Genomic DNA, 14,789 nt, shown 5'->3' on the forward strand with positions numbered 1-14,789 from the left:
AAGTTTTGGTACTTAGCCAATTGGATCCAATTCTGGTTTGCAAGAAAAATAATTGGATTACTGCCATTGCCTACCTCTCTAGTTCTCCTTCTCCTGCAGCTTTTTCAAAGGCAACCTAGCCAATGCACGTAGGGAAATACAGTAGCTAATAGAAGAACAGGTTGCTTGAATGAGAATGACTGTGATCTTCTAAGTGTCTAATCTGTATCTTCATATGAGAGATCTCCTTTTCTGTAGCTGTAAAATGAACCTGGGAAAGCAGGATTGATAAAGTTTGCTCTAGACTTCTTTCTCTTCACAAGAATGGCAAAATGAGTCCAGGATTCAGGGCTTTTTATGTTATCTTCCCTATCTTTCAGAACCTTCTTCTGGGTCTTGGTTCTTTGCTGGATGTCAGGGAAATGAGCATTAATTTGGGGAGTTTGGTACTTCTGCTATGTGTTTTGGCAATGATAGTCAAGGAGTTTCCACAGGACTTTCAGATAATGCCACTTTGCTTCCTAGTTGAAAAAAACAAATGCATTCAGCATTAAATTTGTAAAGTCTTCCTCCAGTGCTTTCTTCTACAAGAGAGAGATTGGATAAATTACTGTACATGCTGTGGTGAAGACTGAAAAAGCAATAAAATATCAAGTGATTATCGGCTCTGCTGGACTTTGTACTTGTTTCTGGTTTTATGTTTGAAATAAGTATTCCCTCAGGGACCACTAGTTTGTAATTTGATGCTGGTACAGACTGGATAGTACCAGATTTCAGCTGGCTGGATTTCTCTCCTACCTAACATGGTCTTTTGAAATGAATATCAAATATTGTACGTAGGCAGACTGTCTGGACTGTTACAGGAAAAACATTACCAAAGAAGTATCCTGCTGATTGCATAAAGCTTATGACATATATTCCACCCTTTAGACCCTCTTCAAAGCACCTATATCTCCTAAATCTATCCCATTTTAGGTTCTGACCTCACATTCTTCGTTGTATATTTGTCAGCAGGCCACAGAATGCCTGGTCTGACTCTTTGAGTTGCAGAAGTTGCACAACCCTGATATAAAGGAACATTTATAAATTCAAGCTCCTAATTTATCAGAATCAGTTCTAATTATGCCTCACATTTTGCATAGATAGATCAGGTCTAATTCTTCACTTTGACCTCCCATTTTCTACTTAATTTATGCTCATTATAGCCTGTGAATTGAGGAAGGCTCTGTCTGGCTTTTCTTTTGTAGCAGGTGATGAGGTATGATGGGGTGAAAACAGAGGTAAATTCAGAAAGACTTTGGGTCCTTGTTCTAACTACTTGATTCAAATATACTACATATTTTCTATATTTTCCCAATATCTGTGTTATTCACAGTTGAGTTCAGTGCTTAGTTAAAATGTCAAGTAAGTTTAGGAAAGAATACTGATGCAGCTGTGTAGGTCAGAATGTGCTTTCTCAAAGAAGTATACATTGTCTACATGTTCTCTTTAATCACCATTTACTGACCACTCTTCTGATTTAAAAAAATTATGAATAAAAATACCCTCAAAATTCAATTTTCCTAAGAGGATGACTTGACTCTGTTTAATTTTCCATGCCAATATCTAGTGGACCTCAATCTCTTGTTTATATAGTCTCCAGCTGACTGGAGCAATTACTATAGAAAATGTTAACTAAGAGACAGACATGAATAAAACAGTATGGCAAACTTGCAGGCATTGGTGGGATTCAACTTTTTTTTACTACCAGTTCTGTGGGCATGGCTTAGTGGGCATGGCAAGGGAAGGATACTATAAAATCTCCAGTCAGAGGTAGTATTTGCCAGTTCTCTGAACTACTCAAAATTTCCGCTACCAGTTCTCCAGAACTGGTCAGAACCTACTGAATACCACCTCTGCTTACAGGTGAGGTCTATGAGGAATAAGCATCTCAGTTCTATATATAAAAATGTTAGGATAAATATTAAATAAGATATGAGTTAATTATCTCAGGCAGCAAAAGCAGAAAATGGGACAAAGCCACTTAAATATATATTTTATATATTTAAAAAAACAGCTTGTGAGGAATATGAACCTAATTGGAGAGCTCACCAATGTCTGAGATCCTGGAAGATTAACAGGGTGAAGGCCAGGATGGACAAATGAAAACTAATTGTGAAGTCTTCATTGTATATGAAGATTGTAAAGGGTATCGCACAGATAATCATGTATAGTTGGCTGCTGGCAACAGTTTTGGTTGTGTTTCATATAATAAGTTTCTGATGCTCAGAGATCAATAGTTATTCCACTAAGATAAAGGTAACTAATCTGGGAGAGCTAAGAGGGATAAATAGCATTGATGGATTTTTAATACTCCACTTAGGAGAATATCTGGAAAAGTAAGACAGAGGAAATTTATTCTCTTCAAAGGATTCATTCCTTGGAGGTGAATATTGTGAATAAAAATGTCTCTCAAAATTCCAGTTTGAAATGAAATGTGAGTATTTTAAAATGTGAAAATTTAACTTCAATGTCTAAAATCTTAATTTTAATCTTAATACAGAACATTGATGTGAATTCATCTGCCTCAAAAATGTCAATGGGCTCTTGAGCTTCTTTCTCTTTTCTTCATGTTTATCAGACACGGAAATTGTCCAAAATGGAAAGGCAGCGTTTCAGTGAGGAGGTAGAGATGCTGAAGGGACTCCAACACCCTAACATTGTCCGTTTCTATGACTCATGGAAGTCTTCCATCAAAGGTCAAGTCTGCATTGTGCTGGTGACAGAACTCATGACCTCGGGCACCCTCAAAACGTGAGCACAGAACAGATTGGATGGGAATGGGTGGCTGGGATGACAAGCAGCCTTGGAAGGGGCTATGTTGAGGGTTTTTTTTCAGGGAGGGGCATTTTTTAGCCCATCTCCTGTCTTAAAGGACAGGTCTACAAACCACACTCATTGTGCAGGAAAATAACAATATTTCTACTTCTCTAGAAAACATTTCAAAGATTGCCTGATACTTCTTTACTCTGAAGAAAAAGAAGTGTCTGAACTCAGATCCTCAGATCTTCCTGCATATTTTTCTTTAATTGCTAACCAACAAATCTTTTCCCCAAATGCTGATTGCTTGCAAAGACAGTGCTTGCAATAAATCAGTGTGGGAATAGGATTCAAATGAGGACCACTCTGCTATTGTAGGACAGGGGTCTTCAAACTTGACAGTTTTAAGACTTTTGGACTTAAACTCCCAGAATTCCTCCTCCATTCACGTTAGCTCAGGAATTCTGGGAGTTGAAGTCTACAAGTTTTAAACTTGCCAAGTTTGAAGACCCTTGTTGTAGGACAATGAAAGGAAGTTTTTCTTTTAAAGATAATTGGTGATTTTTGTCAGACTACAAACAAGTTTGAATCTGCAATTCATATAGTTTCCAATATTCAGTTCTGGAGGTATATTTAAACCAAAGATTGGTGCATTGTATTTCAGATGATTGTCATCTTTTACCAAGAGCGCAACTTTGGGAGGGATGCATATGGAGCAGTAGGAGAGGAAGGAGACAGCCAGCTAGCCAGCTAGATTGGTTGAATCATCTCTGGTCATCAGTGGGATGATAGATGTTGTGGCCAGAGTGCCCTCACATTCATTCTCATTGGGTTGTGTTTCTTTTTAAGGCACTTTCATGAACTATATGGCATTCATTCATTCATTTATTCTGCTCATCTCATCAGTGACTGGAAAGTTACACAATTAAAAGCATTAAAATCATAAAAGAGAAATATTTCTAAAACAATTAAATTGGAAATTTTATCTTGCTTTATTTTTATTATTTCATAGAACTTCACAAAATTCAAAGATAAAGAAACTTCATGTTATTCCCCTTTTTTTAAATTTTCTATTAAACATCAGCCATCAGCATATGATTAGATCACTGAGTAGGCTAGACATCATGGGGTTGTTTGGGAACACTGTTTTTGGGGCTCTTGACTCATCAATACCTTTGGCATTTTAAAAACATTTAGGTTCTGCCTATTGTGGCCCACAGTCAGCAATGATGATGAGATGGCTCTGAACCAAATCTCTCTCTCTCTCTCTTTTTTTTTTTGTAGATATTTGAAACGATTCAAGGAGATGAAGATGAAAGTTCTGCAGAGATGGAGCAGACAGATTCTTCGAGGACTCCATTTTCTACACACACGATCCCCTCCAATCATCCATCGGGACCTGAAATGTGATAATGTCTTTATCACAGGCCCTACTGGCTCAGTCAAAATTGGAGATCTTGGTTTGGCCACACTTAAACGTGCTTCATTTGCCAAGAGTGTCATAGGTATTGATGGGTAAAGAATGCATAGCAGAATATATTGATTTATTTGGATTACCTCTCTAAGACATTCGGATCTATTTGCTTCCAAAATCTGGAAATAAACATGATTTGCCCAGATAGTAGTATTAAAAGACAGAACTTTGCTGGGAGCTTATGCATGCTGAGAGCTTATGGACTTATGCATTCTGTTCTGTTCTATTCTATTCTATTCTATTCCTTATTCTATTATTCTATTCTATTCTATTATTTCTATGAAAGAGGCAATCTTTTAAGCAAAACCTCAAGGGACAGAATTGTTACTTTAAGTATTTCTTGATTCTCAGAAGGCTGCTTTGATAATGTGTTACTGTTCACATTGAGCTAAATGCATCATTTATAGCCTTTATATAGGTAGTCTTTGACTTACAATGGTTCATTTAATGACCATTCAAAGTTACAAGGAACACTGAAAAAAGAGACATATGAGCATTTTCCACTGCAGCATCCCCTTGGTCACATGTCTCTTGGCAACTGACTCATATTTATGAAAGTTACAGTGTCCTGATGAGCAAAATCAATGGGGAACGTGTTATTAGGTTAACAACTGCAGTGGTTCACTTAACAAACGTCACAAGAAAGCTTATAAAATGGGACAAAATTCACTTAACAAGTGTCTCACTTAGCAGCAGAAATGTTGGGTTCAATTGTGACCATAAGTCTAGGACTACCTGTATATCTCACAGTTAAATGTGAATGGGTTTTGCCCAGGGTTTCCTTAAAAACTGTGTAGATCTAAGGCACTATTGTCTGAGAAGTTAAGTGGAGATGGGAAAACAAGGTTTAAAGATTTTTGAAGTTTCAGAAGTTCTGTACACTGCCATGGGTGTCACTTAATGGTTGAGTCTCAAGTAAATCCTTTTCTTCCTTTTCCAGGAACCCCTGAATTCATGGCTCCAGAGATGTATGAAGAAAAATATGATGAAGCAGTGGATGTTTATGCCTTTGGCATGTGCATGCTTGAAATGGCAACCTCAGAGTACCCTTATTCAGAATGCCAGAATGCAGCTCAGATCTATCGTAAGGTTACCTCGGTAAGAGTACAACCTCCACCTTCTCTCATTTCTCTGCATTCCTGGCAGTGTCCTTGTGCATTGGAAAGGGGGAAAGGAACTTTCCTGTAATTGCTTTCTAATTTTTGAGTTTTTAAGTGCAATTTTGGATTTAGAACAAAATTCTATTAATTACGACCGGTGAAGAGCAGCTATGACAATAAAATTGGATTGAACTTCAGAAGAATGCAACCCTCTATTCCTAGTTTCTGGCTAAATGCTTTTCTTATAACATCATAAAACTTCAAAAGTGTATCTGGCTGGGTACAGGACAATCATTTTCAAAATGCATTTGGCAAGCTTCCAGTGTGAGTTGAGGTGGGGAGGGAATTTCATTCTAATTCTATTTAGGTTTAATTTGAGAATTCAGTTGGTAAAAAAGGAATGATAAATGTGAATCCAGCCTATTTGGAAACACTTTTATTTTAGATAGAAGTCTTGTTCCATTAGTCAGAATCAGAGTTAACTGAGTCTATTTTATTGTATCCCATTTTGGAATCATCTTTACTGAAATAAAAAATTGGTGAAAACTGAAATAGGCTCCAGGCATCCAAATCAATGTAGTGTTTTAGCCCAGTAAATAGCAGCTTTAACAGAAAGGGGCTAAGCAACTGCCTTTTTTCTTCACACCAGGAAAGACAAGCAAAATTTGTTGTCATAAGAGACAAAGAGATTGAATATTATATTGTATATAATATAATACAATATACAACTTACATTGTTTCCCTTCTACCACGACCCCTTTTGATCCTCTCTTATTTCTTAAAACAGGGTATGAAACCAAACAGTTTTTACAAGGTGAAGGTGCCTGAACTAAAGGAGATAATTGAGGGTTGTATCCGAATGAACAAAAATGAAAGGTAGAGAACAGCATAGCTGCTCACATGATTATGATAAATCAGTGAATATTGGTAATTTGTTGTCGTTTGTGCACACAAGTCTGCCTGTGGGTATAAAAGTGCATGTTGCACCCCATTTAAAAATTTCACAATATCTGGTAAACACAAAAAGTAATCTGAGTAGGTATAGGTCGAAATTATGAGTAGACCTAGGTAAGGAATGGGTAGAAAGAATTCACTACTTATTTGCACCCCTTTAAAATACAGTAATCCTCAAATTAGAACCTTTCATTTAGTGACCATTCAAAGTTACAACAGCACTGAAAAAAGTGACTTATGACCAATTTTCACACTTAGAATTATTGCAACATTCCCATGGTCACATGATCAAAATTTGAGCACTTGGCAACTGATATGTATTTATGGTGTTGCATTGTCCCAGGGTCAAATGACCCCCTTTTGCAACCTTCTGACAAACAAAGTCAATGGGGAAGCCAGGTTCACTTAACAATCATGTTATTAACTTAACAATGGCAGTGATTCACTTAACATCCGTGGCAAGGAAGATCGTAAAATGGGGCAAAATTCATTTAACAATTGTCTTTCTTAGCAATAGAAATTTTGGGCTTAGTTGTGGTTGTAAGTCAAGAACTACTTGTATTCTTGTTTTAGAAATCACTTAGAATCTTACATAGAACATGACAGCCAAATTGGGAAATATATATATTTTTAATTCTCCAAAGTAGACAACTCAGTGCAAAGATTCAAAATATCACATGGTTCAAATGCATTGTAATTTGAGATATGCCTATTATCAGGGTAGACATAAAATACTGAATCACCAGTTAAGATACTCTCAGCCTAAATCTCAAATTTCCTGGGAATTCAAGACCCTCAGATTCTTAATGCTACTTCAGAGACTGTCACTACTAACTGAAGAAAACAACTGCGTCATGGAGACAATGGGTTGGAGGATGGGTTGGTCTGACAGCAAAACCCAAATTCTGCTTTCTTGAGCCCCAAACAACAGTTTCAGACACTCACAACTGGCTGAATATTGAGGAGGCTATCTAACAAAAAAGAAGCTGTATGGGTCATAGCCACCACTCATTTCCATCCCTCAAGTTAAATCTAATACTGAACTTTATCCTCTAAACTTTATAATTCTGCTGTTTTTCCATGCTGCTTATATCTGGGAGGATTTTAAGAAGTAAGTTTATATAGTTAAGAGCATGGAACAGATTGGTGTTCGTGTACTTATGAAGAACCTAGCCTGGATACCTCTTTAAGTCATATTGTAATAACAATCTGTGAATTCAAACGTACTTTCTGTTATCTTCATTTTGCAGAATAGTTTAAATTCAACTTGCTTCCCTATCTTCCCTGCAGATATACCATCCAGGATCTTCTAGATCATTCCTTCTTCCATGAAGATACAGGGGTCCACGTCGAGCTGGCTGAAGAGGATGACAATGTGAAGACCACGTTGAAACTTTGGCTACGGATGGATGACACTAAAAAACTGCACGGGAAGTACAAGGACAACAACGCCTTGGAGTTTTACTTTGAGCTATATAAGGATGTGGCTGAAGAAGTTGCCCAAGAAATGGTATACTTTGCTGTCATTAATTTCTCTACTATTTCTCCAAATCTTTCCAGGTTAGAATGTTTTATAAATAAGGGACTTCAAGTAGAGGCACCTCTGTTTTTTATTTTTTAACTGCATTTTGTACTAGCATGTCCTAAGAGTGGTATATCTTCTGAGAGAAGTTGCTATCCATTAACTCTTAGGATGTTAGTATCTTATCCTAAAATAGGAATAATCATTATTTATTCAAAAATGCATTTTAAAATCACAGAAGTTTCACATTATCTTTTTCTGTCACATTGTACTCTGTGTCATGAGAATTATCACAGCTGAGATTTACTTTTTATCTGTTCCCTTACAATGTCATGTTGGATGCAAATTTTTCTGCAAATGTCCATATAAGCCTACCTTGCTGTTTGCTAGTAGCTCAGGAATTGTTCACACAGTTTCAGACACTCACCAAAGATTTGTGTGTGTAAATATATCTAATCACAAACCTTCCTCACACTCACATCCAAAACTTACCTTAACTTGTAGATTACACATCTACAATAGAGCCTGCTCTGAGGAATGTACTGCAAATAGCAGATAAGGTGTTTGGTCTTGTCCGACTGTTCTTCTGTTTTCTGTCTTCCTGCTCTGCTCTCCTTCCTACTCCATCTCACTGACCCATAATGCAGGTGGTTCTAGGCTTTGTATGTGAGGCAGACTACAAGCCAGTGGCAAAAGCAGTGCGAGAGCGAGTTCTTGCTATCAAGCGCCAGCGTGAGAAGACCAAACAAGCTCAGGAACAGCAGAAGCGTCAGGAGCAATCTTTAGCAATGACTCCTGATATCCTGCATTTGCTGGACCTGGACTCCCCCTCGCCTCTCAGTCCTGTCCAGACCACGACCCGCACCACACCTGGGTCTACCGATTCTGCCCTTGGATCAACTTTTCCTCCAGAGCCAGAAGAGCCAGAGGTTGACCAGCACCAGCCATTCCAGTATCATCCTAACTATTCTTCCACCACATGTAAGCACATCCATTAGTTTTGTTATCTCTATCTTCAACCAATGACTGACTATATAACCAATGCCCTCCAGCATAATGGACCAGAGTTTCTATAATGCCCAGATGGAGAGGCATTTGAAATTTGACTCAGCTGTGCAAGCATCCTGAAAACCTCCAGCTTGCATCTTTTAAATATTGTTGTCAGTTTTTGCTGAGATTTTTTGCTCAATGTTTGTTCTGGAGGGATCTGACATTTACTTTGAAGCTGGGCAAAATTAGCAGTCATCTGGGAAGCTTATGAGGCCATCAGATTAAGGGTACTCAAATCTTAATTTACATCTTCCTTTTTTCCTTCACAGCTGATTGTGAAACTGATGGATACTTAAGTTCCTCTGGATTTGTGGACTTGCCTGACAAGAGTCATTCTAAATCAATAACTGTTTCGGAACATTCCTTTGCTTCGGTGAGTCGAAATTCTTCCCCTGGCATGCACAGGTGCATTGGGTGAGGCTGGTACATATGGCTTAGACATGGAGAGAAGGTGAGCTGGCTTGGCATTGCAATTTCCCTTTCCCTCTTTATACCCACAGACCATTGCTGTGAGCTTGGATCCTGTCTCCATCAGTGACATCTCTTCCCCTGTTGACAGGTAGGAGCGTTTCAGAGGTTAACTGCTTTGGGCTATGAATCAGGATATAGAATGAACAAAATCTTGCTGTTTGCTCTCTTCTAAATCCTAAAATACACTGTACAGAAATAAATAAATTCCCTAGAATAAAGATAATCTCTATAGGGATTACTCAGGAACATCCTGAGTAACATTGGCCCTACTTTGACAGTCTTTTGCAAGGCCATGAAGACCTGGTAGACATGGGGCAGGGGCACCCAGAGAGGGATGGAGCCCTTCAACTGGCTTATTTGATTGACTGGTTGTTGTTGCCAGGAGGAGGTGTTATTACTTTTCATTGTTTTTATATTGTTTTTTTTATCCTTGTAAACTGCCCAGAGTCACTGAGGGTGAGTTGGGCAGGCATATAAATTTTCTTAAATTAATTAAATTCCAATGCACCACAATTCAGCAACTTTGTCTTTGGCATCTAGAGATGCCAAATATGTATTGGGCTGTGTGGACCGCCGTCTGATAACCATTACTGAGCCCAAGCTAACTGACAATAGAACTCTGATGTAGCCTGTCTGAACTGAAGTTTATCAGTTATTGATTTTATTTTCCTTATCCAAACAATCAGTGCTGTCTGAAACAAAAAGAAAAGCAAAAAAAGTCCTTCAGTTCACCAGGGTGCTTTTTGGGCAAGGGCATTGATCTAAATCCAGAATACACAACAAACAGGAAAGTTATTCTCAAGACTTTTCCCAAACTGTTACTTGAGTGAAAGAGAGAGGACCAAGGAACATGAATGATAGGTAGATTCTCCTAAGAGGAAAAGTGCTCACATTCACAGAACAACTTCATTGGAATTTCATTTTGTCCAAAATAAAGTTTGATAAAGACAATTGTTAAGGGTAGCAAAGAATTGCAAGTGTAGATTGAATATGTATAGCAGAAGAGATGTGGTGAAATTGGTAGGATTGGTAGGATTGCATTTGAATCTTGTGGTAATATCCCAGACTTCTTTTTCCCCCTCACTCCATGCAGTCAGCTTGAAAAGGATGAAATAGATAAGATACATATTCTTTCTGAGCAGGAATTAAGGCCATTTCTTGAAAGCTTCAACTTTGCCTGAAACAAGGAACTTAGAAAGGAAAAGAAATGAGGTGGATTTTATGATATATGGAAACTGATCACATTTCTAATTTCTTTCCTCCTCAATCATCTGGGAATAGTTACACATCTGATGTGGCATCTGGCTTGAGTGATGGCTACGAGGGTCTCTCTGCAAGTGAAGACAAATCAAAGCCCCAAGCCAAGCGAAGCTCTGGAAGGCTGGTTCGCCGTTGTGCTCGATCTCGTCTGCGCATTACTAATGTGAGTGCTATCACTTGCAACAGCCTTAGGTTTAATAATAATAATAGTAATTAACAGACAATGATGGAAAAAAGAATTTATGAAGATCCATCTGCACTAAGATTGTGAGATGGCATTAAAAGTGGAAAAAGTACAAAGTAGGCCTGGAAAATTATAATCATAAACAAAGCAACTCCAGAAAGGTTGATCAGAAGTTGCCTTTTTTACACATTTGTCAGAAAAAATGAATAAAATGACTAATTGAAACTTTGATAAAACAATACATAGCAATAGTTCTACAAATTAGTTGTAGATTGATTCTGTGTTAAAGAATCCACTTGGTTATCCCTCATGCACAGAAAGTCCAATATTCTGTAATTTATGGGATAATCCATAGCGGTTAAAATCAACTCAATGAAGAAAATAGATCTATAACTAGAATATATTTGCCAGGATTAAGAAAAACTGTAATTATTCAAACTGGGGGATGGTATTTTGTTTAAACAGGCCTCAAAATATAATTGCCCTAAGATATAAAAGCCATAGTATATATTATATGTATGTCACACGTACTTCACACATATAAACCTTTATACAGACACAAAAAAACATTCATAGGTAATCCATTCATCTGGCAACAGTCAGAGCCAGGAGCCTTCCCCAGCTTCTTAAATGTTATTGTAGTCATAATGTCCTGAAGTGAGACAAGTACAGTGTGGTTCATAACCAAGCCCCAAGTACAGGTAGCCCTCAACTTGCTAGTGACCACTCGAAGTTACAAAGGCACTAAAAACAATTTTTCACACTTACAACCTTTGCAACATCCCCATGGACATGTGATTTACATTTGGAAGCTTGGTAACTTGTTCATATTTATGACGGTTTAAGTGTCCCAGGATTATATGATCCCCTTTTGCAACCTTTTGACAAGCAAAAGTCAACGGGGAAGCCAGATCCACTTAACAACCGTGCTACTAACTTAACAATTGCAGTGATTCGCTTAACAAATATGGCAAGAAAAGTTGTAAAATGGGGCAAATCTCATTTAACAAATTTCTCACTTAGCAACAGAAATTTTGGGCTCAATGGTGGTAGTAAGTCGAGGACTACCTACATAACTGTGATAGTCTTGCGTGCTAGAACAAAAGCTTTCTCATTATTTGTTCATGAGAAATCTATTTAGTGCCTATATGTCATATTGACTCCTGGCAACTGCCTGCACTAGTTCCTGAAATTTCTCTTGCCAAGATTTCAAAAGCTGTTTGCCCCCACCTGCTTCCTAGGGCTGAGAGAGAGTGACCATCCCAAGGTCACCCAGTTGGCTTTGGGCCTAAGGCAGGGATACAACTCACCATCTCCTGGGTTCTACCTTAGTGCTTGAAACATTACTCCAAGCTGGCTCTTTGTGAGAAATTGGAACCATGCAATTTGGCATAAAATTTTATTATGTCTATCAGATTGAGAACCAGGGTACATTTTCTTAAATCACAACGAGGACACAGTATTAAGTTGCATAAATTGTTTGTGACCTTTTCTCCACTACTATGTTGAATTGCTCCCGAGCAATTATAGAGCCAGATAATTAACCATTGTGACATTTGTGTCTTCTTGCTGATTCTTGCAATTCTCCCCAAGGCAATGAGTGGTAAAGCATCATGGATTTAATACATTTTGAAGTTTCTCATGAATGGCATCTGAATAACACTGATATCACTAAGGATGACTTAAGACCATCTCGGTCACTCATTGCCTGAGGATACAAAGATGAAAAAATGAGAGCATGGTAGAAAAAGGAGGTTTCATTTAGGTTCGAATAGGAAAGATCCAAAATGATTTAGCAGCCTTATCTTCCTTTTACCAATATCCTCATCAAGTACAGTGTAATAAAAATTAGATTTCAGAAATGAATAGATAAGCAGATACGTTGCATTCCTTGTGCTATATGTTTACACATAGACTTCGGTAGACATTTGCCTGATTTCTTGGTTACATGACTATATCTCTTTCAAGTGTGAGAGAAAAATATAATTTGATCAAATGATATTTACAATTGGGCAGCAAGGAAATTAAATACTGATTAAGGTCAGATATAAAGCTATACTTAATATTTATTGTTCCATCTAATCAGTGATGGGATTCAAATTTTGTTATTACTGGTTCTATGGGCGTGGTGTGGCTTGGTGGGCATGGCAGGGAAAGGATACTGTAAAATCCTCATTCTCTCCCCAATCCAGGGGAAGGCTATTGCAAAATCCCCATTCCCTCCCCATCCACTAACCTGCTTTCCAGCTCTGTTCTCCTGTGCGGGGCAACAAAAGAAGACCCAGCCAATCAGCTGGGACTCAGGAGGCAGGGAATAGATGGGGGTGGGGCCAGTCAGAGGTGGTATTTGCCAGTTCTCCGAACAACTCAAAATTTCCTGTACCAGTTCTCCAGAACTGGTCAGAACCTGCCGAATACCACCTCTGCATTAAATATGGGAATGTATAAAATGTTAAGAACAATTGCCATCATATATTTTTTCTTATTATTCCCTTTTGCCTCTCAACTTCTTTTTCATATAATAGATAAATATTTGTTTAATAAATACTCAAAAGTTTGCATTTAAGGCCAAACTGCCTCAGCTCTATAGACTGATTTTAAAAAAAACAAAAGACAGTAGTTTGGGGAAGTGAGTTGAACTGAAGTGTCGTGCCTATATATCAATAGAGGAAATACTTAATCTATTATGGATTTACATTCCTTGCTGTTCTGGTTAGAATCTCCCTCTCTTTTCCAATACATATACATATAACAGTTATTTTGTAATACAAGGAACGGAAATAAGTAAATAACAGAAAAAACAATTATTTTATTTGAAACGAATATCTAAATATCTCCTTTTAGAATTGCTATTGTAAGATTTGTTCACCTAGTAAACTGCCTTTTATCTATTAAATTTTTATCCTGCCTTTATTACTTTATAAGTAACTCAAGGTGGTGAACATACCTAATATACCTTCCTCTAGTTTTCCTACAACAATAACCTTACAAGGTGGATTGAACTGGGAGAGAGTTAATGCCTGAAAGTCACCTAGCCAGTTAACTTTCCTAAGATGAGACTACAACCCAGGCTCCTGATGTCTAGGCCATTACACAGTTACTAACCATTACACCCTACTAACTCCTACTTTCCTATTTGAATGCCCTCCAAATATTCTCATTATAACTTCAGTTAGATAAATAGCTCTGGATTTTCCCATGTATTAATTCAGCAAATTAGCCTGAGGGATCACTACAGACTGCTTTAAAACTACTCATTTTTGTCTGACCTTCAGATTTTCAGAGAGTGTTGTAGTTGAGCAATGAGAGGCTAGACCAGGGCTTGGGTGCAACAAGACTTTATTGGAACAATAAAGGACTGAACGTGTTAGCCCTGCCTGGAGCAGGCTTCCAGCGATCAGCGGCTGGCCGGACCCTGCAGCTGGCTTTTATAGCCGGCTGTCGAGGGAGGCCAGCCAATGAGGGGCAGCAAACGCCCCCGCAGCATGAACGGACCTGGGTGGGGACTTTGGCAAGTTCCAGGGACATAACAGAGAGCGCTTGGGGAAGGTTACTTTTTGTAAGTAGCATATGGAAACAATTTATTCAGAGAAATTTAGCATTTTTATACAATGGTATTTCCATAATTTAAAAATCTTTTATATATGTGTGTTTAAAATCTTTACCGATCATATAAATATCATAACTGAGTATTCAGAATATTACTGTAGTGTCTTTTCATGGTCTATTTTTGTTTTAAGAAACAAAATTATGTAAATTGGATGGCATGCATTAGGCTTCTGCCAATCTACTTTGTTGTACAATTCTAAAATATCCCAGCACAGAAATACATGTAAATGTATGAAGAAGAAAAAAACCTTTTAAATCATTAACATGCTGGCAGAAATAATTCCTCTCCAAATGACCCATGTTTTAACAAGTAATGGAAGGGAAAGAGAAGGAAAAGGCCTAAATGTCTTTCTATCTTGCAAACTTTGAAGCCCATCAGGAAAGCTG

General features: G+C 37.8%; 1 protein-coding gene across 1 annotated transcript in view; it reads left to right on the plus strand.

Moving 5' to 3' along the window:
• Window positions 1-14,789, plus strand: part of WNK4 (WNK lysine deficient protein kinase 4) — a 40,513-nt gene that overhangs the window by 16,349 nt on the left and 9,375 nt on the right. The window contains exons 2-10 of the mRNA XM_026720970.2: window positions 2,600-2,772; window positions 4,063-4,283; window positions 5,193-5,350; window positions 6,140-6,228; window positions 7,597-7,816; window positions 8,476-8,809; window positions 9,148-9,251; window positions 9,379-9,437; window positions 10,631-10,772. Coding sequence (XP_026576755.2) covers window positions 2,600-2,772; window positions 4,063-4,283; window positions 5,193-5,350; window positions 6,140-6,228; window positions 7,597-7,816; window positions 8,476-8,809; window positions 9,148-9,251; window positions 9,379-9,437; window positions 10,631-10,772 — 1,500 coding nt within the window. The remainder of the gene's footprint in view (window positions 1-2,599; window positions 2,773-4,062; window positions 4,284-5,192; window positions 5,351-6,139; window positions 6,229-7,596; window positions 7,817-8,475; window positions 8,810-9,147; window positions 9,252-9,378; window positions 9,438-10,630; window positions 10,773-14,789) is intronic.

This window comes from Pseudonaja textilis, chromosome Z (assembly GCF_049901715.1).
Source record: "Pseudonaja textilis isolate UNSWEBS1 chromosome Z, rPseTex1.2, whole genome shotgun sequence".
Lineage (NCBI taxonomy): Eukaryota > Metazoa > Chordata > Lepidosauria > Squamata > Elapidae > Pseudonaja > Pseudonaja textilis.